This window comes from Chrysemys picta, chromosome 12, assembly GCF_011386835.1.
Source record: "Chrysemys picta bellii isolate R12L10 chromosome 12, ASM1138683v2, whole genome shotgun sequence".
Lineage (NCBI taxonomy): Eukaryota > Metazoa > Chordata > Testudines > Emydidae > Chrysemys > Chrysemys picta.
This window is the reverse complement of record NC_088802.1, coordinates 41,070,298-41,096,041: the sequence shown is the minus strand read 5'-3', so window position 1 is coordinate 41,096,041 and position 25,744 is coordinate 41,070,298. Positions and strand designations below refer to the sequence as shown.

Genomic DNA, 25,744 nt, shown 5'->3' with positions numbered 1-25,744 from the left:
TGGAACTGGGTAGACCATGACATTGGGTGGAAGAGCTTCTCTCACCATCCCAGCCCACCTTTGGCCTCCCAGTTCCTCCTGTGAGGGATGTTCCCAACACCACTTTTCTTCCATACTGTCCCTTGCAGGTACTGAGCCCCTTTTTAATTACCATCTTAAATTTGGTACAGGGTCCGGCTAGCAAGGGGTGTCCAGTAAATTTAACTGCCCCCCATGGCTGGGACCTTAACTGTTCTCCTTGATTCACCACAGCACTCTGAGGTTTTGCTGAGTCTGAGGAAGGATACATTGAACCCGAGTTCTCTAGCTGCTTCTGCCAGTGGGTGAGGCATAGAGAGACTGCTTCAGCATAGAGAAAACATTAGAGACTGTTTACGCTTAGAAAGAGAGACGAAGAGGGAAGGTGAAGAGCTATGGAATGAGCTTTAATCAACGGGAGTCCAAATGCCTCCTGCAGCATGGAGTTAATAAGTCAAAAGGTTAAATACACAAAGTGAGCTCCGGAAGTACCCAGCCTGTCCATCGTTTCACAGGGACACTAGGCAAGTGGTATTTTGAAAAGAGTCTACATGATTTAGGACCACAAGCCCCAATGACTTTCAGTAGGACTTGTGCTCCAGGGACTTGTCTACACTTAAAACGTTACCGCCGCACAGCTGCAGAGCTTCAGTGTAGACACTACCTAGGCCGACAGCAGGAATTCTCCCGTCAGCGTAGGTAATCCACCTCCCTGAGAGGTGGTAGATAGCTTGATGGAAGAAATCTTCTATACTGGGGTTCAGGTTGGCTTAACTACATCGCTCAGGGGTGTGGATTTTTCACACCCTTGACTGACAGAGTTAAACTGACTGAATTTTCTAGTGTAGACCAGGCCTACGTCCCTTCAGCTCCTGAAAATCCTGCCCAAAGGGCCAGACTCCAAAGTGATGAGTAAAGTGGAGCAAGAGGCAGACTTATGCTTACTTCTGGCCCCTTGGCATATAAATTACACCAGGTTTTGGCTTTCCACCCACTTATTGGCTTGTAACTTATGCATTGTCTTGGTATTCAACCCAAGTTCCTCTACTGGCACATACTGCTCCCTGCTATGGGAGAATGCAGGCATGCCAGAGGTTTGAGACTGAGTTAGCAGATGGAGAATGGCAAGCTGCCCATGGGAACACAGGACTAAGCAAAGCAGAAGCTGAGGAAGACATGTCATGAATAATGGACCAGGGAGACACAGAGAAGCAGCCATGAACCAGAGGAGAATTGGGGAGCTGAGCAGAGAAAGGAAGAGAATCCAGCAGCTCAAAGCGGGGCCCATATTCTCAGCCACACACAGTGAAAGAGAAGAGACTCTAAACCTATGGAAAAAGCTGCCAGGAGCTCTCAAAGCTCCCCTGTTGCCACCCACAGAACATGGGCAATATTTTCTACATGTGACTCTTATGTTTGTTTTATGTGCAACACCCCATTTGTAGAGGGTGTTCTACCAAACGGGGGAGCTGCCCCAGAAAAGTTTAAGTCTGGGTATTAAGTGTGGGGAGGGAAACAGGGATTTTTCCATGACGCTGTTGGCTCTCTACTATGGAAGCATCGTTTGTGGCTCCGGACCATAGTTAAGGCTGCAGTGAGTTTAGTGCAGGGGTCTCAAACACGTGGCCCGCACCCCTCCTGCATTCCCTGCCCTGAGCTACCTGCTGCACCCTGCACCCCGCCACACCCCTCTTATACCCCACACACCAACTCCCTGCCCTGAGCACCCTGCACACCTCCTGCACGTTAACTCCCTGCCCTCAGCCCCCACTGCACCCTTTCTGCACCCCCTGGGGGCAGCATTGGGGTGGGGACTTCAGGGAAGGGATTGGAATGGGGCAGGGAAGGGGCCTAATTGGAAGGGGTGGAGTGGGGGCGGGGCCAGAGGCAGCGGGGGGGGGTATGTGTCAGTGATGCAGCCCTCAGGCCAATGCACTAGTCCTCATGCAGCCCTCGGGGACATCTGAGTTTGAGACCCCTGGATTAGTGGCTACATTGGAAAACAATAAACGGGCCAGAGCTTAACTCTTTTAGATTAGAAGACCTTTTTGGTAGGGACTTAGTGGGAAGAGGTAAATATTTGGCCAGAAAAGGGGAGGGGAGGGTTGGCACTTCTGCAGCAATGCCTGGGGGCAGGTTAACCCCAACTGCAGTGTGGGCCCAACATAGACCCACCGGAGAAGCATAGGACTCCCATCAGGGATGTGGTAGGGAGGGGAAAACGTTTCTTGGCGTTGGTTGTTTTTTGGCTGAATGGCAATACGCATTGCCTTGCCCATAATGCTCTCTGCTGCTAGACAGGGCCATCATTCTGACCTAAATAAAATAGCAGATGCCAACCCCTTCTCCTCGCTGCTTGTTCCTCGCCCCGGGACACCTATCGTGCTGCAGAAGATGAAAAGCCAAAAAAGGAACAACAACAACAAAAACTTACCAGCCTCTCTCATCCAAAAGAAGCGCCATGCTGGACAGGAAAGCACAGCTGCCAAGGAAGGGGCCAGGGAGAAAGCAAGCAGCAAAGGGGAAGAGATGAAGGAGGAAGGGAAAAGGCCCACCCCGTCCCCATGCTACACAAAGGAGAAAGCAAGCAGAAGGCACCGATGAGCAAGCAGAGGGGAACATGCGATGGAGATGCTAGGAGAGCCCAGGGGCTGGGAATGCTAATGGAGACCTGTCCAGATACAACCCCACCCCTTTTGCACCCTTGGGGGAAACAATAATGGAGGGGTTTGAAATATACACCGCGAATAGACTAAGATTGTCAGACTGTCAACCAGCCCCTTGCAGCCCTTGTCCATTCTGGAGGAGTCGCCACCACTGCTCTCCAGTCCAAATTTTAAAACAATCCCCTTCCCTCTATATGTCCAGCTGCACCCCTGTTTCGATCCTAGGTTCATGTTGCGATGCTACGTCATGGCAGGGTCTTTTCTCCCCATCCTTAACTAGGGGTAAGCGAAGACTGGAAAACCAGCTCTCCCACCCCGTCCCTTTGAATTTCAATACTCTAAAACTTCAGATTCCAGACTGGACCCAAAGTGGAAAGGGGCCAATTTTCCAGTTCTAAATTGAGGCCCAAGAGAATGGAAATCTCATGAGATCAGCTCATAATATTCTGACTCCCCTGGGGCTGGACTCCAGTTTAGGTTTGAACCCTAGCCTAAGCCTAAGCCAGATCCAAGCATCACCCCCTCAGCTCATTTCCGTTAAGAACTGGCCAGGAGAGTGGAGGGGAGGGGGACGTTCAGAAGGAGGGAGAGAATTTGCCCCCAAAGAGTTCAGCTGGTTGGTTGGATAATGAGCCCACTTCCCCCAAATGGGACAATCACTGCCCTCCACCCCCTCCCCCCCGCCGAGTCTTTCTGCAGCCTCCCCAGCCTTGAACAAGGCAGGGATTTCTCAAAGCACTTGCAGATTCAGCTGCACAACACATGTGAAATAAGCAGGGCGGGATAGAGTCTAGTGGATCATTTAGTTCCTAATTCCAGTGGCTCCCACTAAGTAGCAAATTCACATACTAGGGAATCTTGCCTCCCAACTAGTTTGTCCTACTTGTGGGTTTGAAGTCGGGATCCAAATCAAAAGGGTTTACTTTGCCCTGTAGAGGGCGCTCCTACTCCAGGCATATTATGGCTGTGCTGGAAAAATAACCCCTGAAGCTCAAAGGATGGGGAAGAATTCGCACACTCAGGATCAGGGTTCCACTTCTCCTTCCTGACCAACCTCATCCTTGAGCAAATCTGGGGGCAAACGCCTTCCCGTTCCATTTCCAATGCCTTCCCCCCATCCCATTCTGACACTAATACAAGCTGGGCTTAGCTGACACCCTAAAGTTTCAGACAAGAATGTCTGGAGCGTATGGACTTCCCCTTTCTAGCCCTGCAGCCCACGCAAGAATTAGAAGCATTTATGATGCTTGACACCCACCAGTGAAAGGTGATTATGCTGAAAATACAGCTGCCATCCTTTCTCTCTCCAACTCACACTGATTACCATTTCCCCCATAGGATTAGAGACCCTACAGATACTTCTGGCTATGTTCACCTTCTCCTAAACCCCTGGAATGAGGAGTGGAGGAGGGAGAAGAGACCCTCCCACAAACACTCACTCTCTCCTTGCTCCAGCCAAGGTCAGCCAATAATTCTGGGAAGGGAGGCATGTTAAGAAAGGCATAGACTCCTGGGGCCTGGCTCCTGTGTCCCACTAATGTCCACACTAGTTTTGCCAAGCACTTTAAAAGGACCAGGCTCTGGGCCAAGAAAAGAGGTCACAAAAGGATTAACGGACCAAATGGAATTATTCCTGGATTACTTCCTCTTTAAAAACACCTGTCTGCCAGCCCTGCAGAAGCTTACAGAGTTGGGTGAAGTCCTGATCATCTTCCTGCCCAGTTGCAAAAAATTTTTATTGGACTCGGAGCAAAGTTTGGGAAGCAGCTGACAAAGCCTACTTTAAAAATAGTCAGTGTGTCAGTCGGTCACTGTAGTTGCATTTAAGAGCATTGCCTGTACCCCCTTGTGGCCCAGCCACCAGGACAGCTGCACCAGTGCAAGCACCTCACGTAGCCAGGTTAAACCATTACAAGCAGTGATTTGCACAGGTATAGCATGAAACCGGGGTAAACCACACCAGTGCAAACTGTGGATTAGCCTGTTTGCACCAGTGGTTTGCATTGGGGCAGCTACACATATGGCTGGCAACCGATGGCCAGAACTGGGGCAAATCCCTAGAGCAGAAGACAAGGCTTTTAAGAAACAGGATCTGGCAAACCACGTTTAGCCAAAACATTCACCAGTCTGGTCACCGTCCTTCTCCCTTTCTGAGAAGTGCCTCTATTTTTAAGACTGAAATGATCAGAGACAGGAAATTGCAGCAGCTAGTACATTACATACTCCTTCCCCTATCAGGGCATTTAGGGCAGATTTAGGGATAAATCCTCAATTTGGATCAAGCAAAGTGGTGCAAAAATATCTGCAGTTTTGAGGCAATGTGGGATGGCATGAAGCAGAAATGTTTTTTTATTCAATAACCATTTCTGCTGCACGTCCTTCCCCTTTCCTGCATGGGGCTGACAACTCCTCCAGGCACAGACAAGAGATGCTATCAGAAAAACAACCAAAACGCCTTTCTGTGCAACTTTAGCCTGCACAACCTAAGGCACAACTCGCGATGGCTCCGTCATCCAGACTGTGACCCTAGTTTTCAAACTTGGCGGACAAAAGCGGATTTAGGGGCCTAACTTCCAAGTTTCACAGGCCGAGCACACAGGTGTGACGGACAGAGCCTAAGAGGTGCTGAGCACGCATGGCTTTTCCTGCGGAGATCACAGCTGCTCAATACAGGCCATAGCTAGAGGGGACAAAGGTCTGTATATCCCATTTCTCTAGATCAGTTTGTGGTGCTGATGGAAAATGAGATGGGGGCACGGAGGAGAGTAGATTTATTAATTTGTTATGAGGAGGGAGTGGGGGGGGGGTGAGGGAGGTGGGACAGACATGGTTACTTCATTTAAAAAAAAAACAAAAAAAAACAAAACAAAACCACTAGCAGAGGTTATCAGGTGGTACCACTACTTCTAAGAAACATCATCTCCTTACCAAAAAGATTTGCAAGAATGTTTGTGGCCGAGGACCTAAGGTACTTGCTACAGGGATGTGAGGTCAGAGGTCAGTTCAATCCTGTAATATAAACGCAGCAAACCTGGGTCATATCAAAACAGCAGCATTGTCGGGAGGTGCCTGGCAGCGGGGGTGGGGGACGTAAAGGGGTATGAGGCAGGACGAAGGAGGAGGCTGAGCTGCACTGCTACTCTCAACGGATCTGCTTAGCATCTTACCTGCGGGCAGCTCTGCCCCAATAGAGCAGCTAGAGAAGAGGAAGCTGTGAAGCCTGAAATGAAAAGTTGCTGATGCCACAGCCGAGCTCCAGAGGACAAGAAACCAGAAACAAAACACAAGCTTCTGACAAACACACAGAAACATGGAACATTGACAAGAAAATAAAGGAGCTGTTAGGAGAAACACAACAGTCGGCCAATGTCCCTTCACATGGAACGCTGAGCAGAACTTTGAAAAGAACCCCCAAGTGGAAGAGCCAACTCCGGGTGTTCTCGACAGGTTCTAGGTGTGACGATACCCCACAGGAAACCCCTTTAAAAAGGAACTAAAATGGAAATAGATGCTGGGGCTTGGTAGTGCTAGGCATTCTCTGCACATAGCCCAGCAATCAGGAGTTTATCCTGCACTTCTTCCCCTAACATTACAACCCTCATGCCCAGAGAGACACATCACCAACTGAACTGGGCCCATCTCATCCCAAAGGTGCGTTTTACAAGGCGGACATGTCAGTTTTCTAGGAGACTAGGAACACAGCAGGTCATTCACTGTTCCTTTACCTCCTCAAAGCCAGCGTGGCCCCTCCCTCACTGCTTGGCACTGAAAGAATGATGTCTAGGATCTCATGATGAGACAGTCTCAGAGGGTTCCTGAGGGGAAAATCCCATAAGACGGTTGGTTCCGGCTCAGCTTTGCCAGGATCAAGATGGCAGCAACCTATGATTCATCAGCCTTCTGTTTTATCTCCCAAGACCAGGGGAACCTGGCCTATGAACACATGTCCTGGGCTGGATCCTCCGGTAGACTGGCTGTGTCACAAGTTCCCAATTTGCTTTCAACAGATCCTCACCAGACCACGGCTCCCCCATGCCCCAGCACACAAGGCAGTGGGATAAAACAGAGGGCTTGCTTCTCCCTTGCCCCGCATTCTGTGCAGGCAGTTACACCAGTACAGAGTAGGTGTAAAATGTTACCCTTCTGATTTAGCAGCTTTTCCCGCCCACTCTGCACTAGCGTACGTGATTACCCAAGGTGCAGTGCAATGAAGAATCAGGCTCCAGGGCTTCCACTATAGAAGCAGAGGTGGATATTTGCTTCGCTATAGCATAGGGGGAGACAACTTTATAGTGAAAGGACAACAATTTGAACCCCCACTCGCCGCATCACGAAGGCCAACCCATTAGCAATGGAAGAGGGCTGCCTAACCCACTACCCTGGCAGCTAGTGAGTTAGAAAACCAGCCTTATCCCCAACCCTGGACACCAAACAGCAGGAATCACAAAGGTCCTGAAGCTAAATTTGCCTAACTGCTAAGTCTGCGATGCAGTGATAAGGGTATAAAACTTCCTTCACTTCACTCAAGTCTTTAGTAACTATAGCTGTACCATAGGCTTTTATATCAGACCTGCCACCATAGCATTGACCCAAAACACAGCCTGGAAAACTTTGCTCCACTGTAATTGTCCCAAGAAAATTCAGTCCATCGGACAGCTGATAGAGACGTACGTGTGCGTGCGCGCGCTTTCACACCGGAGATGATCATCTGAAGAGGAATGAACAGTCTAGGAGACAAGAGTCCCTTAAGCAGCCTTTGAGAATTCATCAGCAAAGCAACTTTCATCAAAGTTCTGAAAAGGTGATGGGTAAAAAACCCCAGAGTATGTTGTCTTATGAAGGGAGAAAGTCTGGGCTCTGTTGTTTTGAGGTAAGGCAAAACTTCTCCCCTGGCCTGAATGAAAGGGAACCGCAGAAGTTGGGTGGGTAGCACTGCAGGGTACAGTACCGGTAGTTACCATTCTAGACGCTGTCTGGAGGTAATTGTTAAGAACATACCGCAGTTAATAGAATGCAGTCTCAGCAGAGAAGCCCCATAGAGCTGGTGTACAGCAATGTACACACTAGTTCGCTAGTAGTTAGTGGAACCTAGGAGGGACTGGCTCGGGGGGGGGGGGGGGGGGGAGAGAATGCCCCCATCCCCAAGGTTTTTGCACTTGCTCAAAATTTCTTAGGCTGCAGAGGTAGACGGGTCATGGCCTGACCATGCAGTGGTTTTTAAGTAGTGGTTTGGTACTAAATCATACAGCTGTGCTGGAGCGGTATGGAGCATTGCTTCGGCTGCATGGTCAGTGCCACTGAAACTGACCCATGAGAGGCTTTGTGACCTGGCGCATGGGGTTGCGACGCTACTCAATTTTGACCTAGCCACCCCTCTGCACAGACACATGGGGGCTGGGCCAAATGGTGTTGCAACTTGGCTCACGGGAAGTCTCTTCCTGTTTTACGGCGTGGCAGAGGAGTCACCGAGAACTTGACGTCTGGCAGCACCAGCTCATGCACTGAGTGGGTAAGAAAGAGAGGAGACTCCCCAGCTGAGGGAGACCCGGGGTCTCTGTGGGGGGAGGAGGAACAAGAGGAGGGGATGTGATGAGCTGGGACTGGAACAGGATCCCAGCTGGGGGGCGGAGGGGAAGGGAGGACATGGAATTTGCCCCGCCTAAGAAATATCTGAATTGGTGCCACTGCTCATAGTCACTGAGCTGAGAGCAGCGGTTCATTCAAAATGGGGTTTTATACACAGGCTGCGGTTCGGTGTGGGGGCTTAGTCTGGGCTTTATCAGATTGCAAGATGGCAACGCATAATCTGCCAAGTTCGTTTTATGAAAACGTGGCAAGCCCTGGGGCATAAAGAGCCTTGAAAAGTGTGGTGTTTAGATGCTGCACGTGATTATTAGAACTGGGAGGGGAGGAGTTGAGGAGGCTGGGAGAGTTACAGAGTGTGCAGCTACAGCTTGGAAAAGACACTTCCACTATAAATAAAGTTCTGTTGAAGTTGTTAATACTTTGCCTGGTGGATACAACAAAAAGCTGGAATTCTAGAGGAGCAGCAAACTTCAGGCCTTCCCAGCAAGCAACTGTGAACTTGATCCACAGAAATCAGAGGTGGGAAGAAGCCACTAGGCCATCTGGGGCCTGGGTTTCATAGCTGCTGAGTACCTGCGCTTTCCAATGACCTCATTCGATTTTGTGAGTGCTCAGCACTTCATAAGGTCAGGTTCTCTGTTCTCTCCTGCCCTCTCCGGGTTGTACCATAGGATTGTCTCATGTAATTTTACAATGACTTGAATAGTTATTACTATCCCTTTACATTCAGGCTGCAGGGCACAATCTTATTGTATTCATGGAAAATACTACTAAAGCCCTATATAAACTTCTGCGTTCCAGCATCTCTGCGTTTTAGTCAATCTCTGAACGCCCTCATTTCTGAGACCTTCCATGAAAACACAGCAGGTAAGTGATAGAGAAAGGTAGATGGGGGCCAAAGCCTCAGCAGGACTAAATCAACATGGCTCTGATAAAGTCAGTGGAGCTATGCTGATTTACCCCAGACGAGGATCTGGCCCTTGATTTCAGTGGAGCTGTGCCGATTTACAGGAGAGGAGGATCTGCCTCTGAGGCCCAGATCTTCAAAAGGTATTTAGGCACCTAACTCCCATTGGAGTTAGGCACCTAATACCTTTGAGGATCTGACCCAGAGTGTCTACAGAAGGAGCTTGAACAGATACAAGGGAACCCAGTGTCATGGTCTCCCGGCCTTCCAAGTCCAGGTTGCTTCTAACAGCTCTCCAGCCTCTCTGAAAGGGACAGGGCCAGACCAAATGCACTGGCCAGACATTCACACCACAGCTCCCGCTGCGACTCATGGAAGGGAGGGGTTAAAATCGACACCGAACTGCAAGAGGACGGCCGCAAGGGGCCTTGTGCCCAAAGTAAGAGGAAGCTCAACGTACCTTTGTTCCTCCTCGAGTTCTTCTTTGGTCATCATTGTCTTATACTGGTTCCCTCTCAGCTTTCCGGGGCTGTATTTAAAGGAGATCTTCTCGTCCGCTGCTGGAGAGAGAGAGCAGTCATGTAAGAAAGGAGACCCCGGTGAGTTCTGGCAGGCGGCCAATGGGATGGATGGATCCCTTGCACTCCTCCCTCCGCACCCTAGAGTGGGAGATGCGGCACCCTGGAAGCACATTTGACAGCTAAACACCAATTGGAGACACGAGCATCTTCAACAAAGTTACATGATTCCAGTTGAAGACCAACGGTACCTGTAACAAGACCCCAGCCTGGTCATTCGGGGAGAGGTTTAGAGTCCTACCTACAGCCGACTATCACCACAACCATCTAATGCTGGTTGTTTTTTTTCTTCAAAGGATCAATAATGCTCACACTTATTAACAATCCTGTAAACTGGCAATAAAAATTAAGTCAATATATTTGAGCACAGAAATAAGGAACGCTAATTGAACAGTCTCTTCATTTTTCAGTTACAATATTCCAAAGAGTCTATTCAAGTTATCTTTCAAGACTGCAGTTGGGTTTTGTTTTGTTTTTGAGGGTGCAGGGGAGAACAAGGAGATTCAACACTCCAAAATGGGTCAGTGGTGGTTTTTGTAGCAATGCGTATTTCAGGTCTTGGGGAAGGAGAGACACATGTGTCATTAGAGTTCCCATTAGAGCAGCTCTTTACAAGCCCAGCTTGGTCCTTCTCCAATGTTGGCGTCACTGAGTTTGCCCAACTCACCTGGAGTTGGCAACAATCTGTGGTCCATCGTTAGTGACCTATCCTCTTTAAATTCTAGCACATAGGGACCTTGTTGGTCTATTTCTCTCCCGTGGAGTCAGAGCTCTGGAGACTCATTGGGCTTAGCAGGAGGATGGTAACCTCCACTTTGATTAGCCTGCAGAATTCATCTCTATTTCTGTCTGGACATTCCTTTCCCCTCTTCCCCAGGAACTAGGACCCCCGTGCTTATACTTTGGGTTTGTGAATAATTGCTCAGGAGACCATGCTGTAAGCACATTGGGCATGTGCCACACAATCTATTCAAACTCACCATGGTCCAGTCACCCTGGCCGTGCCTCGGGCTTTGAAATCACAACATTCCAGCAGCCAGGAGCATTGCAAGAAAGCTTGAGAAATGGTTTTGGGAAAGGGAGACACCATGCGGCAAACTCCTGGGCTGCAAACAGAGACGGTCCAAAGCATTCTCGACCGGATCAACAGTGATTACAGTGGTGCTGAAGTCCCTCTGTGGCCAGTGGATAGACACAACGGGAAAAGGGTCCTCTTTATTAACCTGTTTGGGTAGCATCCCTTTGCTAGAGCGCAGTGTTTTCAATCCTGGGGGTCCACAGGCTGTCTAAAATTTCCAAAGGGGTCCACACCTACATTTGAAATTTTTTAGGGGTCTGCAAATGAAAAAAGGTTGAAAACCACTGCTCTATTGCAGGCGTTCTCTCCTCTGCCCAAGCCCCTAGATCACATCTCTGTGCTAATTAAAACTCTGTAGCTCACAGATGTGGAGCCAGAGCTTTAGCTTCTCCAAGCAGATTTTGCTCGAGCGCTTTGTTTATTTTTAAACCACTCCTCGGGGTTATCTTCCTGCACGAAGTCAGCCCAAAATGCATCCCAGGAGGGCCGGGGCTTGGGCATATTTGTTGGCTTTATAACAAATAAATAAAACATCTAGCGGTTGTGTTGAGATAAAGTCGACACTCCAGGGACCATAGTGCCATATCGCCTCTTGCCAGATACTCTAGCATGGCTTCTTCCAGCACAGGAGAAGGATACAGACCAGGGGTGTTGTAAATATCCCTGGAACCTGCCCTTGCTAGTGTGAGAAAGAGAGAACTTTTGAACCTTGGAAGGATCCAGGCTTTGTTTGCTAATCCTCTCGTCCGTGCCTGATCAAGCTATTTTCTCCTACTTCCCAAGCTCAAGGGCTGGAAAAACAGAGGTCAAAAACTGCCACCACATTGCTTTTCTATCCACAGCTGAGCTTCAAGCACTTTCCAGGCCTCAGCATGGGGCAGGCAAGTACAAGCCTCAATTTACAGGTGGGGAAACTGAGATGTGAAATGACTTGCCGAAGGTCACTTGCAGTGTTGTGTAGCCATGTGGGTACCAGGATATTAGGGAGACATGGTGGGTGAGATGATATCTTTTACTGGACCAACTTCTATTGGTGAGAGAGACAAGCTTTCGAGCTTATCCAGAACTCTTCTGCAGGTCTGTGTAACTCAAAAGCTTGTCTCTTTCACCAACAAAAGTTGGTCCAGTAAAAGATATCACCTCACCCACCTGGTCTCACCCACGGCCACACAGGCAGAGCCAGGAATAGAACCCAGGTGTCCTGTTTATTACATGACAGTCATTGCTAGGGCAAAAAATATCCCACAGAGCATGCATCCAGGTTTTAGTGTGAACCAACGTTTACCGGTACAAACCTGTTAAAACTGCCGACTTAACAGGAAACAGAGGTTCCCAGACAGAGCTTCTCCTCACCCCCCACCTCCACAAACAATTCACTCCCCAGTCGCTGCACCTCAGCGTGTCAACAAGCCTCACACTGCTGATCCGGGTCAGTTTTCCAGTGGGGAAGGTCCCGAATCAAGGGCTAATCACTTCCCTGTAGCGCTGGAGTGAAAACAAAAGCCGCTGTCTGGCCTCTTGTGAAAAGCTACACCCATCGCCCAAGAGCTCAGCAAACCTAAGCCTGTCACAGTGCCCTCGCTTCACAGCCCAGAAAACGCAGCTCCATAAAGTCTCATTTCCCTCAATGGAAAAAGCTTAGCACTGACAGGCAAACAAGCCTGGTCAACGGGAAGCAAACAGAGACTAGGCTCAGTTAACCAGGCCTTAAAAGTGCTGTTGAAATGTGCCTTTAACTGGTTGTTGCTCGGGGAGATATTAGGCTCGAGTCTCCTATTACTTGCACTGGCGTAAATCAGGAGTCATTTCTCTGAAGTCAGTGGAGTTTCACTAAGGTACGTGAAAGGAGAATCAGGCTTCATCTGCGCCCTTCACATCAGAAATCTTTATTCTTAACGTTTTTTGCTTGATAGAAAACCAAGCTGGTTTTCCCTCCCCGAACAGGGGCTGTTCAGATCAGAATGAAGAAGGGACTTGAGAAATTGAGGGGAAGGGGAATAGCCATCCGCCCATCTGCCTGCCAACGTGCGCGTGTCGGTTTTGAAGGGAAGAGCTGGAAGTTTTCAGTGCTCAAGGGCTCTCTTTCTCTTCAGAGTGGAGACAGACTTCAGGAAATACATTGAAAATTCTAGGCATGATTTTTCCCATGAACTGCAAAATATTTAAGAGTATAACATGACCTACTTAAATAGAACAGCTGTGAGGTGAGTTTTAAAAAAGACATTTGTCTTGTGTATTTCCCCCGCCAATGTCTGCATTGGTTGCCAAGACACTGGGTTTGCAGGATATTTTCTTACTGGCTGTCATTTTGTAAAAAGAAAAAAAGAGTCCTAATTCAAAATCTACCTCTCCACACCCAGTGCTTCTTTCTCTACCAGACACCTTGGCTCTAGCTCCAGGAACCTGCCAGCTCCCCAGAGGTTTCTGTACAACTTTATTTCTTGAAATAAAAGAGAAAGAATGTTCTTGTGTTTAGGCCATCCAACTAGTATTTAGATAGACCTGAATGCTATTCCTGGCTCTGCCACAGACTTCCTGCATGTTCTTGGGTAAATCACTTAATCGCACAATGCATCAATTTCCCCATGTGTAAAATGGGGACAATAATACTTTCCCACCTCACAGAAGATGTGAGGATGCATTCATTAATGAGTGTGAGGTGCTCAGGCACTACTGCAATGGAGGCCCTATAAGTGCTTAGATGGAAAATTCATTAAAGAAATAAAAAGGTAGCTGGCTAGCAATCTGAGACCCTTGTGGTTATATTAGATGCATTCGCGTGGCTTAGTATCCTCACTGGCCAGACTGAGTCATCATCTTATTCAGCCCATTAAAATGCCTGAATTATTTAGAACATTCCTTTAAAAGGGAATGAATTGCAGCCTGCATGTCTACAGTACCATTTATCCAAGGACAGGTTAGTTAAGCCTCACAACTCCCGCTGCCTCCCCATCCCAGTAGTGGAGAAGGGATCACTTAACCTAACCCTGAAATGCAGCCACTTCAGGGATGGAACACAGTAACACTTGAACAGCACCCAGCAATACAGTTTAGGACAGGAACTGAAGATCATAGCATCTATTTCAAACTGCTGGAGGAATTCAGGCAGGCAGAACGGGGTTACCCATCTCACTTCCTTTTTCCCTTTTACCACTGAACAAGGAGGGGAGGAGGGAAAAAAACGGAAGAGAGAAAACGGTTCAGGTTCTGTTTTTTCTTTTCTTCTAATAAAATAATGATGACGACAATGTCACCGACACTGAAGAACCCAAGCCAGAGCCTGCCGGGCAAATGCCCGAGCAAACATCAGTTTGGGAAGGGAAATGCAGAGGCTGGAGATGGGCAGCTTAGCGAGAGTCCGATCAGTTTCCGTGGCTGAGCTTTAGAACTGAGCCAGAGGAATTTAGCGCGGAAAATCTCGGCCTAAGCGCTTTGTTAATGTTGGCCCAACGCTCTGAAGGCAGAAAGGAGGAGAACTGAGCAAGAGAATTTTTACAGCTTGGAAAAGGCTGGAGCCTTGATCCTTTACTGTAATGCTGGCCGGGGGCACAGCATCGCAACGGCCCTCATTTAGCAAAACAAGCCGGTGTGGCAGCCTATTGCTAACGCAGCAGGTACTGCCAGGCAGGCGGCCTGGAGAAGATATCGTGCATGGAGCCTGGCGCTGCAGGGATTGGGGCAGCGCAGTCAGCCCAGAATGGGAGGAGGGGGTGCTTTTTCCAGGTGTGAGAAGATAGGGAAGAGCCTTGAGCCCCTCAACACTGACCCCACTAGCCAGTTAAAGTGGGGAGCCAATGGCCAATAGAGGGACTCCTAATTCAGCCCCACTCCAAGCGTGGGTTTGCCAGAGCTCTGACTCCTTGGTAGCACAGGTTCCAATCCCAGTGTCCTTAGCCCAGGCTGACCTCCTCCTGAGGCTGGCTGGTAGGGCTCTCGTACAGTTTGAACAACAGACTGGTTGCAAGAGCAGTTTGCCGCAGGATCCTGGGCCCAAACTCCCCTCCCCCTCCCATGTGTAGCCTGCTATGTGCCCTCTCCCACCCCAGAGGCAGCTGCATTTCAGACAGTAGCACTGAAGGTCTGCGGGAGGTGAAGGGAATTTGTCAGGATAAAAGGCAACACAGTTGAGTGGCATGCGCTCTAGACTGGGAGTCAGGATACCTGGGTTCTAGTCACAGCTCTGCCACCCACTGGCTGTGTTCCCCTGGGGCAAGCTCGCAGTGCCAGGCTCTGTCCCCCACTCCCCTCTACGAAACAGCGATAGCGGCTCCCTGCTTTGAAGGCACATTGCAAGGATTAGCGTTTGCCTATTAGCATTCATCGTAAGCCTCCTGCTCCAGAGGGATTGTGACGGGGGGCTGTAAAGGCGAGCAAGGAAGTGGGACAGGGAGGAGGGATTCCTAGTACTCTAGCCCCCCAGGATAGAGGCTTTTCTGGAAGCCAACACATTGACTGTGGTGCTGCTGGGGGACTGTCTCCTGGTCAACACATACACTTGCCTGTCATCGTCGGTTCTGGGATGTGTGTTTGTGGGGGGGGGGGGGGAAAGGAGTTATGAGCAAGGTTCCTGGTTGTTGTCCCAATTAGTCAATTAATCATTTTCTAATAAAGTAATTGACTAATCAGTTAAACACAGCTCTAGCTAAACCCTCTGGAGATCTCCCGGTGCCTTCAAGGAGCTTTTTGGCAGGCTTTGTTCTCGTGTCATGCCAACGGCTGGAGGCAGAAGGCACAGCATATCTGTCATCAGGATGGGGAGGGGGCTGCTGGGGTGAAAGCAATGCAAGGAGAGGGGAGGTGAGAGGAACCCACAAGAGCCGGCCGTGGAGCTGGTGTGCCACGCGCAGTCTTAAAAGGATTAAGGCAGCTGTGTTGATATGTTGCTGGCCTGTCCCCAGCTCTCCATCCTCTCTGCACCGCGGAACCCAGCAGCAGCATGGCTTATCCTGGTCCCCTCCCCCTCCCCCTCCCGGGCCTGCAATGACAAATGCCAGCGATGCGATCTGTTCTTTGTGCTCCGCTGACTCTAGCCCAGCCGAATGAATTAACAGCTCAATAATCAGGAGGAAGAGGAAGCCGTCAGCTACTGAGGGGAGCTAATCCCCAGCCTTCCCCCGGAGGCTTGCAGCTGAGCAGCTTCCAGGCCTTGCTGACCAGGGGCTGTATTTATAGCAAGTGACAACCTTGCCCTGGTCCCCCAGCATTGTCCTAGAACAGGCCCTCCCACCCCAGACTCTGTGCCTGGCACACAACGAGCAGGGTAAGGAATGCCTAGGCCATTGCATTCCTGCAGCCCTCCCTTCTCTTTCCACTCTCTCTGCCAGCTGGGAATTTAAAGGGACAGAGACCTAAGTCCCAAGAACGGAGATTTGTCAGTCTGACAAACACCCCCTACCGCTCCCTATGGTCTGATTGTACTGTGCATCCTTAAAGCCAGATGCCCCTTGCGCTACTGCAGCACTGAGTGTGTTTGCACACAACTTGGGTCTGGTGGAAGCAGGGGTGCTGGAACAATGTGTATAGTGGGGGTGCGGAGAGCCATTGAAACAAACCGTAAACCCTGTCTATCATGGAAACCACTTCAAGACAGGGGTATGGCAGCACCCCTACTTCCAGCACCTATGGATGGAAGGAAACACCCCCCACAAACTGAAAGGTGATCTGTATGGGGGAGGAGAGGAGGGAGTGTCACCTGCCACTCTATTTTTTTTTTGGGGGGGGGGGGGCGGCAGGCGGATTATTTCTTTATGGAGTATGAAAAAATGCCCCGCAATGTGCTTGGGGTTTTTTTAATACAGTCTTTCCTCCTTGTGTTTTATGACCCTGGACACTCCGGCCTTGTCTCCTGTTTTTCCTAGAACTCTAGAAGAGGGAAATTTCACTCTCAGCCTTCAGGAGCTTCCAGCTCAGACCCAAGGCCCTTGGCAGTGTGGCTGCTATCTACACCCTCTCCCCCACCAGCTGCTGCTTCGCCAGCACTTACCATCGTCCAGATCTGGTTCATTCACCACCAGTCTCTCTTTTTCCCAGTCTTGATCTTCCTCCTGGAGAGAATGAAGAGCAGAGCAGTTCAGAGGTGAGAACCGTGTGCGGAGCAAACGGAGCTTCCCGAGGCGGCATGGCCTGGTGGATCAGACAATGGACTGGGACATGGCAGACTCGGGTTCAATTTCTGGCTCAGCCATTTGGCTGCTGGGTGAGCTTGGGCAAATCACTGCCCCTCCGTGACTCAGTTTCCCCCATCTGTAAAATAGGGGTAATGATCCTGACCTGCATAGAGATCTATGGATGAAAAGAGCTAGTTTTTATTAATAAAATTATATATTCCACACACAAACTACAGTAAAAGAACATTACGGTTGCCTGTGCATCCTTATTTTAGCCTCCCCTTGGGCACATACATGATGATACAGTCTTTAATTATGTTGTCACATGCTATATTTTCCACAGGACCCCTGCCTCATTCATTGCCCAGGATGGACGGTGCTCACTTACTGCTCAGCTATTCAATATTTTGTTTTCTCTTCATTATTCCATGTGTGGCCCTTGGTCTTATTTACAGCACACAATTCAAATCCTGCTCTGAAGGGAGAACTATTGATTTTCTAGGGCACTCCAGTACCTGAGCGCTCCACACACATTCATTTATCTTCGTGGCACTCCTGTGAGATGAGGAGCCATCACCTGTTTTCTCACAGTACTTGACATATTCAAGCACCGCTCTGAGTGACTTCAGGTGCAGTTGAGTGTGCTCACACTTTTGCTAGTCAGACCCTGGCTTCTTGTCAGTTCTCCCCCACCCACAACCTTCTTTTTTCCACCCCACTGCTTCCCACTCCCAGTCTCCCCTAGTCTAATCTCAGCCCCCTCACCCATTTCCCTCCTTGGCTTCCAGTCCCAATTTCTTTGGCCAGCCACTCTCATTTCCACCCAGCTAGTGCCAGTCTCCATCCAACTCCCAGTGCCAGTTTCCATCTCACTCCCCCTCCATCAGCTGCCCCTCCATTAGCCTCCAGTCCCAGTCTCCCCTGTGTCTCCCACGTCTGACTCTTGTCCACTCTGCATTTGATTCAATCAGCGTCCTCCTCCACATGATGTTATGTAGAAGCATCCTCTAATTTCCTAGGCCTGGACTAGACCCAGCATGGCCCAGAAGTCAGGAATTGCAACTGCAGGGAAAGTCCTGCTCAATGCCGGGCTGATGCCTTTTCAGTGAGAATGGACTCTTTGGGGAATTAAGCTGTGAGGCTCTAGCAAGTCTACTACGCATTAGCAAATTGCAAGTTTTCAAAGGCTTATTACTTGGCCGAATACAGGCAGTTTTCACAGGTATGTTAAAAGGCACATTCCTGATACAAAGGGCACCTCCCTGCTCCAACGCATGGGGGTGCTAGAACATCTTAAAAAACAATCACCAGACTTTAACATCAGCAAAGCAATGCATGTCTTCCCTAGCCTCGTTCTTGGAAACAGCTGAACTGGTTTGGCTGAAATTTTCCAAAAAAAAATTTAGCCTCAGGCAGACACCAGGCTTGGAAAACTTCAGCCCAAACTATTAAATTTTGGCAAAGATGTAAGCAATGGAACCCAGGCTCTTGTAAAGGGAAGAGTCAGGCAACTCTAACAATCTGCAGGGGTAGGAGCACTGCCAGATTCATCCTTGTCCTGTACAGTGCAAAATGAGCCCATCCTCTGTCCTAAAGGCCAGCCCGAGGGCTAACAACTAAACCACCAAAAGGAACAAGGAACAAAATTTACCCTGGGGCAGGATTCAAAATCAGTGGCACCTCAGAGAGGGCTGTATGCAGCCACCGTTATAGGGATTTTCCCAAACATTGGGGGCATGGGAAAGAAAACCGCCCTAGACTTTGATCAGGATACCGTCCACGGAGAATGGGCTGGAAAAAGGGAGAAGAAAACCACAGCCGCCTTCCTCCAAAATCATAGTGATGCCTCCAGAGTGTCTCCCATCCCCTCTCCAACACACACACACACACACACTGCAATGCACATCAGAAAGGCAGCAGGCAGAGTGTTCTTTCTCTCTATCTCCCCAGCACCGGCAAGGAGACCCGCAGTTTGTCAGAATCCAGAGGGTGTGCAGTCCTGGCTCCTGCCTCCACCCCTGGCTCGTCTGGCTTCCCACGTTTGATTCAAAGCGACGGCTCCTTCACAGCTGCCCCAGCTTGCTGGGGGGGGGGGGGGGCGCAAAGGGCAGGGGGTGGGTTTGTGTGCGAGCAGAAAGAGCCTGGGAAGCTGCCAAGCTCAGTTAGGGAGGAAGGGGGTTGAGAAGTTGCACGGGAGAGGAGACAAAGAGAACCAAGATGGCCGGGAGGGCCGACTCGCTGAGCCACGGGCGTTGTTCAGGTGAGCTCAGTCAGCAATGCAGAGATGAAAGACAGGACAGGAGCTGCCCCCTTGCAGGACAGGCCAGTGGGGTTTCTCAGCACAGTTTTATATAAACATCAGGAATCTGGGATGTAGCCCAGAGCCCAGGACTGGACACGTTATGTCACCAGCGGGGAATGAGCATTATTCACGGCCATATGGGCTCATCTTGCACCTCCGGTCCCTGGCTCGTGGACAGCGCACACGCCCTGTATCTCTCACACAGCCCATCACAGCTATTTTGGGCCACACTTCCAAAAATGGAAGCTCCCTTTCACTCTCCATTCATCTCTTCCCAGGCCCGCATGGGTGGGGGAGCCCGCAGAGCCCTTTCTTTTATGAACAGCGGCGGAAAGAATGTCAGCAGCATTGCCGGGAGGGCGACTCAGCTCACGTCCCAGGAATGCCAAGAGCTTCCATGCAGAGGTGTCTTCTCCTTGCAGGGAGGCTGGTGCTGTGGTAGCTCCCGTCCTTGGCATGTACCACATTGAATCAGAGGAAGTGGCAATGGAAGAGGCCCACTGGGCTCCTCCAGTCCATTTCCAGTGTGCCTGAATTTTCAGAGCTGCCTGGCTCTTCTATGGGTGCCTGGGGTGTTCAAGTCCTTGGAAAAATCAGGCCCCGACTTGATTTTTGTTGCTAGTTTTGCAGCAATGGGCCAAGAGACTATCCCTCAGCCTCATGGGCTCAGTTCTCCATTCCCCCACGAAGGATCCCCTCCAAAGCGGTGCTGAGCCCTAGGCTAGCACTGGCATAAGCCAGCTGGCTAGCACTGCCCTGGGACTCCTGGGAGCAGTTCCTTCACAAAGTCACACTCCCCCAGTTACCAATGAAGCCACAGTGGTGCCTGTGTGTAGATGGGCATATTTTTGGGAGGGGACAGTAGGTGGGGAGAGAAGCGGGCCTAGTGGTCAGATTACCAGGTATTCCTTGGGAGCGCCCCCTGGCCTGCATTGCACAGGAAGGCACCAATAGTGGGGAAAACCCTCTCTACCAGGAGCTGTGGGTCCCACCAAGCCCAGCAGGACATCCTGAGGCCCTGGGTCCAGCTAGAGTCTGCAGTCCAATAACTCCTCATGCAGAAAAATTTCTCAGCTCCAGCTCAGGGGAAGAAATATCTGCAGCAGGGAACAATGAGGACTTTTGAATCTAGCCCAGCATCAGGCCAGCACAGGCTCCCATTAGGAAGAGGGCACCACCCATCCGAGCACAGCCCCATCCCTCCCTCTCTGCACACTGGGGTGCAACGTTATCCTGCATGAACTGCCTTGAGCCAGATGTGAGAGCTCCCGTCTGTCAGCATCAGGAAACCCCAGGCCTGGGAAGTGCCTGGTGCTGTAGGTGGGGAGGGTTAGAAGAGACCGCAAGGGTCCTCTAGTCTACCCCCCAGGGTCTCATCCTGGCTACTCATTGTGTCCATTTCAACCTTTCCGCACCCACTCTTGATTCCCTGCCACTCTCTACACCTTAGCTGAGCCAGCCCCTCACCCTATCTCTGAGATCCCCCCACTCTCACACCACAGGGGCAGCTCCAGAATAAATACAGACGCTGGGTAGTGGAATGATTATTCTGGAATAAAAGGCACTTTTATTTATGGACTCCGGAGCGTGCCAGGGCATTTTTAGTAACGCATGCAATTCTACACTTGCGTGCAAGGCATGACCTCGCACGTACGGGGCCTGTGAGGTCATGCTGCGTGGAGGATCCCAAAATGGCATCCTCTGTGCATGTTCAGGGCCCGGATGGAATCGTCCTGTGGGCACAGCTGGTCAGGAAGACACATTCAGGGCTTACATGGGCATGCAGTGCATGTGTTGTGTACATAGACAGCACCCCACTGTTTGGAATGCAGCATCCACATGGGAGTTGTTATGCCCGTCAGTTTCCCCGTGTAGACAAGCCCTTACCCACTCTAGGTAGAGGGCAGCCAGCCGGGAAGCAAACATTAACTCAGCTCCTCAGCGGGTGCAGCTCCGTGAGAGTCAGGAGAGCTACAGCAGCCTACACCAGCCGAGGATGTGGCCTGAGGGTTTTCATGACCACCGCTGTGCTTCAGAAATTACTCTGCACCGCTGACAGCAAATCCGCTACCCTTGGACTCCTGGGTGCACTTCGGATTGACACGACAGGCTTCGTAACCCACTTCCATAGCTAGATCTGTGACACAGTTCAAGGGCCTTGGTGCTTTGCATTACCTGCCAACTCATTAACGTGGGGAAGAAATCTCGGCCCATTAGCAGAGCCATGGGTCTGCGCACAGTCTATAAGCAGCGACTCTATACCCCGGAGCTTCGCTCCTCTTTATAAAGTAGTTGGCATCTCTGTGCAGCCAAGAACCTCCCAGCTTTTAATCACCCGACCATGTGGGCTTCGCCCCTCTGCAGCTGGCACTAGCTTGGAACAATACGTGACTTGGGTAGCATCGCTCTCTCATGTCGGCGCAGTTACCATTGTTCACAGGCAGCCCTATCAGCAGCCCTGCCGCCAGGCCCAGGCCCACCCACGACTTGGTTCATTGTGCTCTAATGGACTTTTCAGGGCAATCCCACAGTCCCACGCCTCTTGGGATTGCCTCTGCCCATTTTGAAAGCTGTCGTCGGCATGGGGACGTGGACCCTTATTTGGATACATACAGGCCTGATCACAAAAGCGCGAGAGATGCTGCGGCATCTGGACTGATGTGGAAAAGCCCAATAAAGCGAGCCCATGGCAGAGAGGTACCAGCCTTTGTATTAGACAGGTAAACCCCATAGCGGACTTGCAGTCCCACCCACCCATCCTCGCTACTCCATTCCTGGGCCTCTCCTGAGCACAGATTGACCTTTGAGCTCAGAGGCAATATGTGGGGGAGGAGGCGGCACGTGGGGTCACATGTCCCCCCCCAGATTTCTGCCAGGGTTTGTATGCCCTGCCCTGAACCCTGCTGCATACCATCAGAACTTTTAAATTGTGCCCCCCCCCCCCCCCATCAACAGTTACGCGTCATCTCTGTTTCATTGGTGAATATCAAGCTGAGACCTAAAAAGCTTGATTCACTTGTGACCCAAGCCAGGATTTGGACCCAGGTAATGCAAGGAACCAGACAAACTTATAGTCGAGAGTTTTTCCAATAGCACGTACAAAGGCGGGTCTGAGCTAAAGGACTGGCTCCTAAGGGCCCACGAAAGCAGCTGGAAGCATATCTAAGGCAAAGGCATCGCGGCTGTTGCAAGGTTTGGCCTGTCTGGATTTCCTGGCAGGGTGATAAGAACCACTCCCCTAGATGCCAGTGCACCGAGTCTCGGCTAGCAGGCTGCAGGAGGAGTTTGGAGAGGAGAGGCGAGCAGCCTCTTACCCTGTCAGCACTTGCAGGGTCTGCGTGGCAGACCCACCTCCCCTGGACAGCTGCTCATTCCAGAGAGTCTGCGCAGACCTGCAGCCACCTGCCAACTTGCCCTGCCTGGTACAGAGCTCGGTGCGGCCCGTTTGCTCAGACCCCTGCCAGCTTCGGAAGCGGAGCTGTGCAGACATTTGTTTAAATCCTGCCCAGCCCTATTTCCCACCCGCCCCTGCCAACCCTTCACGCCACAGACTCTTTGCCCTGGCTTTGACAGTACTGCATCTAGCAGACAGCTGATGCTAACACAGGGGAAGGGATACGGGGCCACTGTGTCCAATTCGCTTCACAACAGGCAGGACCAAGCCAAGACCTGCAGCACCCGCCCAGCTGCTGGCTAGAAGAGAGGCTCCCAAAGGTATCAGCGTTGGGATAGGAGGGGATAACGGGGAAGTGTCCCCCTTCCCCCTCCCCATGCCTCTTCCAGGGAGTTTGGTATGAGCGCTCCCTGCCTCTTTGAGGAGACATGCCAAGAAGCCGAGTGAGACCCACAGTCCCCAGCTGGGGTGGGGTAGGGAGGTACCAGGGGGAGAGCATCTCAAGTCACCGGAGCAACAGCTCTCCCCTCGCACCGTGTAGCCCCTGTGACAAGACGGAAGGCAGGGAGAGGACGATACTGGCAGCTGAAGGGACTCAGGAAGCGCAGCTTGTAGCCCCACAGTGGAAGGGGAGCTCCATGACAGATGGGACCCAGTGGCAGAGGCCTGAGGACACCCCTACTGCCCCAGCGGGGTACGGGGAGTGCATGGAGGCCTCCAGGGCAGGGGAATGGAGCCAGTGATAGAGCAGGGGAGGTTAGGGAGGCAAAAGTGGGAGTAGCGGGTGGGTTTGGTGCCCTTCCTTGCTGCCTCAAAGTGCTTACAATCTAAATGGACAAGACCACAGGGTGGGAGAAAGGGAGGATTATGATCCCACTATACAGGTGGGGAACTGAGGCACAGAGTGGCTAAGTGACTTGCCCAAGGCCACGCAGGGAGTCAGAGACATTACAGGACTGCTCCACGTCCGTAGGGATGTAGACAGTTAGCTAACAGAGCAGGGGCCAGCAGGTGGTGTGCTAGAATATGTGCCACAGCTCCTGGGTTTTTGCAGGACCTGGTTGTTGTTATGCTCCAACAGCAGCTTTGGCTTCCTTTGTGTAGCTCTCGACACTGAGCTCTTAACCTGCCAGGAACTGAAAGCGCCTGAATCCCAGTCTAGAATAATCAGCTCATGAAAAGGTTTCACTCTGGACCCCAGTCACTTCCCAAAGTGTGAAATAGAGGGGTGGGGCTTCACCCTGCTTTCAGAGCGGGCGGCTGCCCGGCCTGGACACTGCAGAGGCAGACGGGCTTTGGTTTTTAACCCCAGCCGAGCCCTGAGTGTGACTGAGGCTCCAGGACCTGCTGAAGCCAAGCCAACCGCAGCAGCTCCGGCAGGCAGACAGCCCAGCCGGCCCAGGCTCTGTGCGAAGCTGGGCCTGGAGCTCTGCCCAGTTGAAAAGCAGCCAGGGGGAGGCTCAAGGAGACGTCTTAGGGCCATCAGGGCAAGCCGCCCCTCCCAGCAAAGGGAGCACTAGAGTTGGGAGAAGGGGACTCAGCAGCAGCAGGGACTGAGCCCAGCTGGCAGCAGAATCTGAAGCACCTTGGCTAGGCGAGCCCCATAAACCCCATGCTCTCCCGGCCTCTCCTCTCCCCACAATTCGCTGGCTGCATCAGACAGCAAGCACAGTCTCCCAGGGAGGACACCCCCCTGCAGTGAAAAGCCCTGCTTGCCTTAGGGAGGCAGGACACAGCGATAATTATCTGGGAGCATCTGGAGGACAGTTACACAGGCAGTTCGGGCCAGCTGCTGTAACAGACAAAGATCACGTTACTGCAGGCTTAACGACAGGCCTGGTTATGCAGCAGCTGCCCAGCCCCAGAGCAGAGACATAGATCAGCCACCTTGGCCGATGCAGCTCTCAGTGACCCCTGCCTGCTCCTGCTCCACTGCCATACCTGGCCCATTCTACAGCACCTCCCCTGCTGGTGCATCCAAGCAATAACAACACTGCAGTGAAATGTCTTCTCTTGCAGAGTCTCTAAGCACTTTGCAGACAGTCACACCTCCCAGCACACATGAGAGGGGTGGGAGTTATAACAACACCCCAGGAGACAAGCACAGAGATGTTAAGTCACCCACCTGAGGTCACAGAGCATCAGCTTTCCAGCTGGGAACAGAACCCAGCGTCCCGACTCCCAGCGTCACCAAAAAACAAGGCAACTTTCCAACACACTCCTCCAATAACAAAAGGATAGCACGCTTCCAAAGGCAGTCTCGCCAACCCCAAATGTGAAAAATACCCTGAATCAGGCACCCCCAAAACCATAAGATTGGCTTAAAGATCATGAGATATAAAAATAACCAAAATTATTTGTTATTTGCCTTCTGGTGTTTGAACCTATAGGGCGAACCTAGGTCACCCTAGCTAAAAACTTCCTTTCCTGGAATTTTTTAAACAACAGCTGAGCTTCTCGTGTTCACATGACTCCAGCAGCTGGGGCTTTAAGAAAAACACCAATTATCGTGAGATTTGCAGTCAAATCCCAAGAATGCTGAAAAAAGTTAAGAGCAAAGTTTGGCCTTTAACTGACTTAAGTACAGGCAGGGTGGTCCAGAGAAGGTAGCTAGGATGTCCTGTGTTCTAGTCCTGGCTCTGCCAGTCTGGGGCCTTGAAGTTTGCTAGGGACTTTGCTATTGATCTGATGTGGAAGACAGTCAGGATACATGATAGGTGGCAGTGTAAAACCTTAAGATAGACAAGTCAAACCACCTTCTGCCTCAGTTTCCCCACCTATAAAATCAGGATAACAATAGTGATCTACCCACCTCCCACTCAAGGTGAGACTGACTTAATACCTGTAGAGTGCTTTGAATGCACACAACTATTAATGATTAGCCCATTCAAAGTCCTAACCCTTGGACCGGGAAGTGAGAGACAGAGAGAGAGGAAATGGGAAGGATCAGAAGAAGAGATTGTCAGGAGGGAGGGAGACCCAGCTCACTCTCTGCTGTACAAGTCTGTCCCCTCACTCCACCCTCCACCCATTGGCAAAGTCATCTCATAATCTGTTTTTAAACACAGTGCTGGACAATGCGAGCCATTACCTCACCTCTTCCCATTT

At 50.9% G+C, this 25,744-nt stretch overlaps 1 protein-coding gene across 5 annotated transcripts in view; it reads right to left on the bottom strand.

Moving 5' to 3' along the window:
* Nucleotides 1-25,744, bottom strand: part of MXRA7 (matrix remodeling associated 7) — a 48,557-nt gene that overhangs the window by 8,082 nt on the left and 14,731 nt on the right. For 2 of the 5 annotated variants that reach the window (XM_008163871.4, XM_005297545.5), the window contains exons 2-3: nt 16,817-16,877; nt 9,638-9,737 (exon numbers count right to left, since the gene is read on the bottom strand). In XM_008163871.4, coding sequence (XP_008162093.2) covers nt 9,638-9,737; nt 16,817-16,877 — 161 coding nt within the window. Of the gene's footprint in view, nt 1-5,612; nt 5,694-9,637; nt 9,738-16,816; nt 16,878-25,744 lie in introns of all 5 variants that reach the window. The other 3 variants (XM_042841158.2, XM_005297546.5, XM_005297547.5) reach the window with 2 other exon arrangements.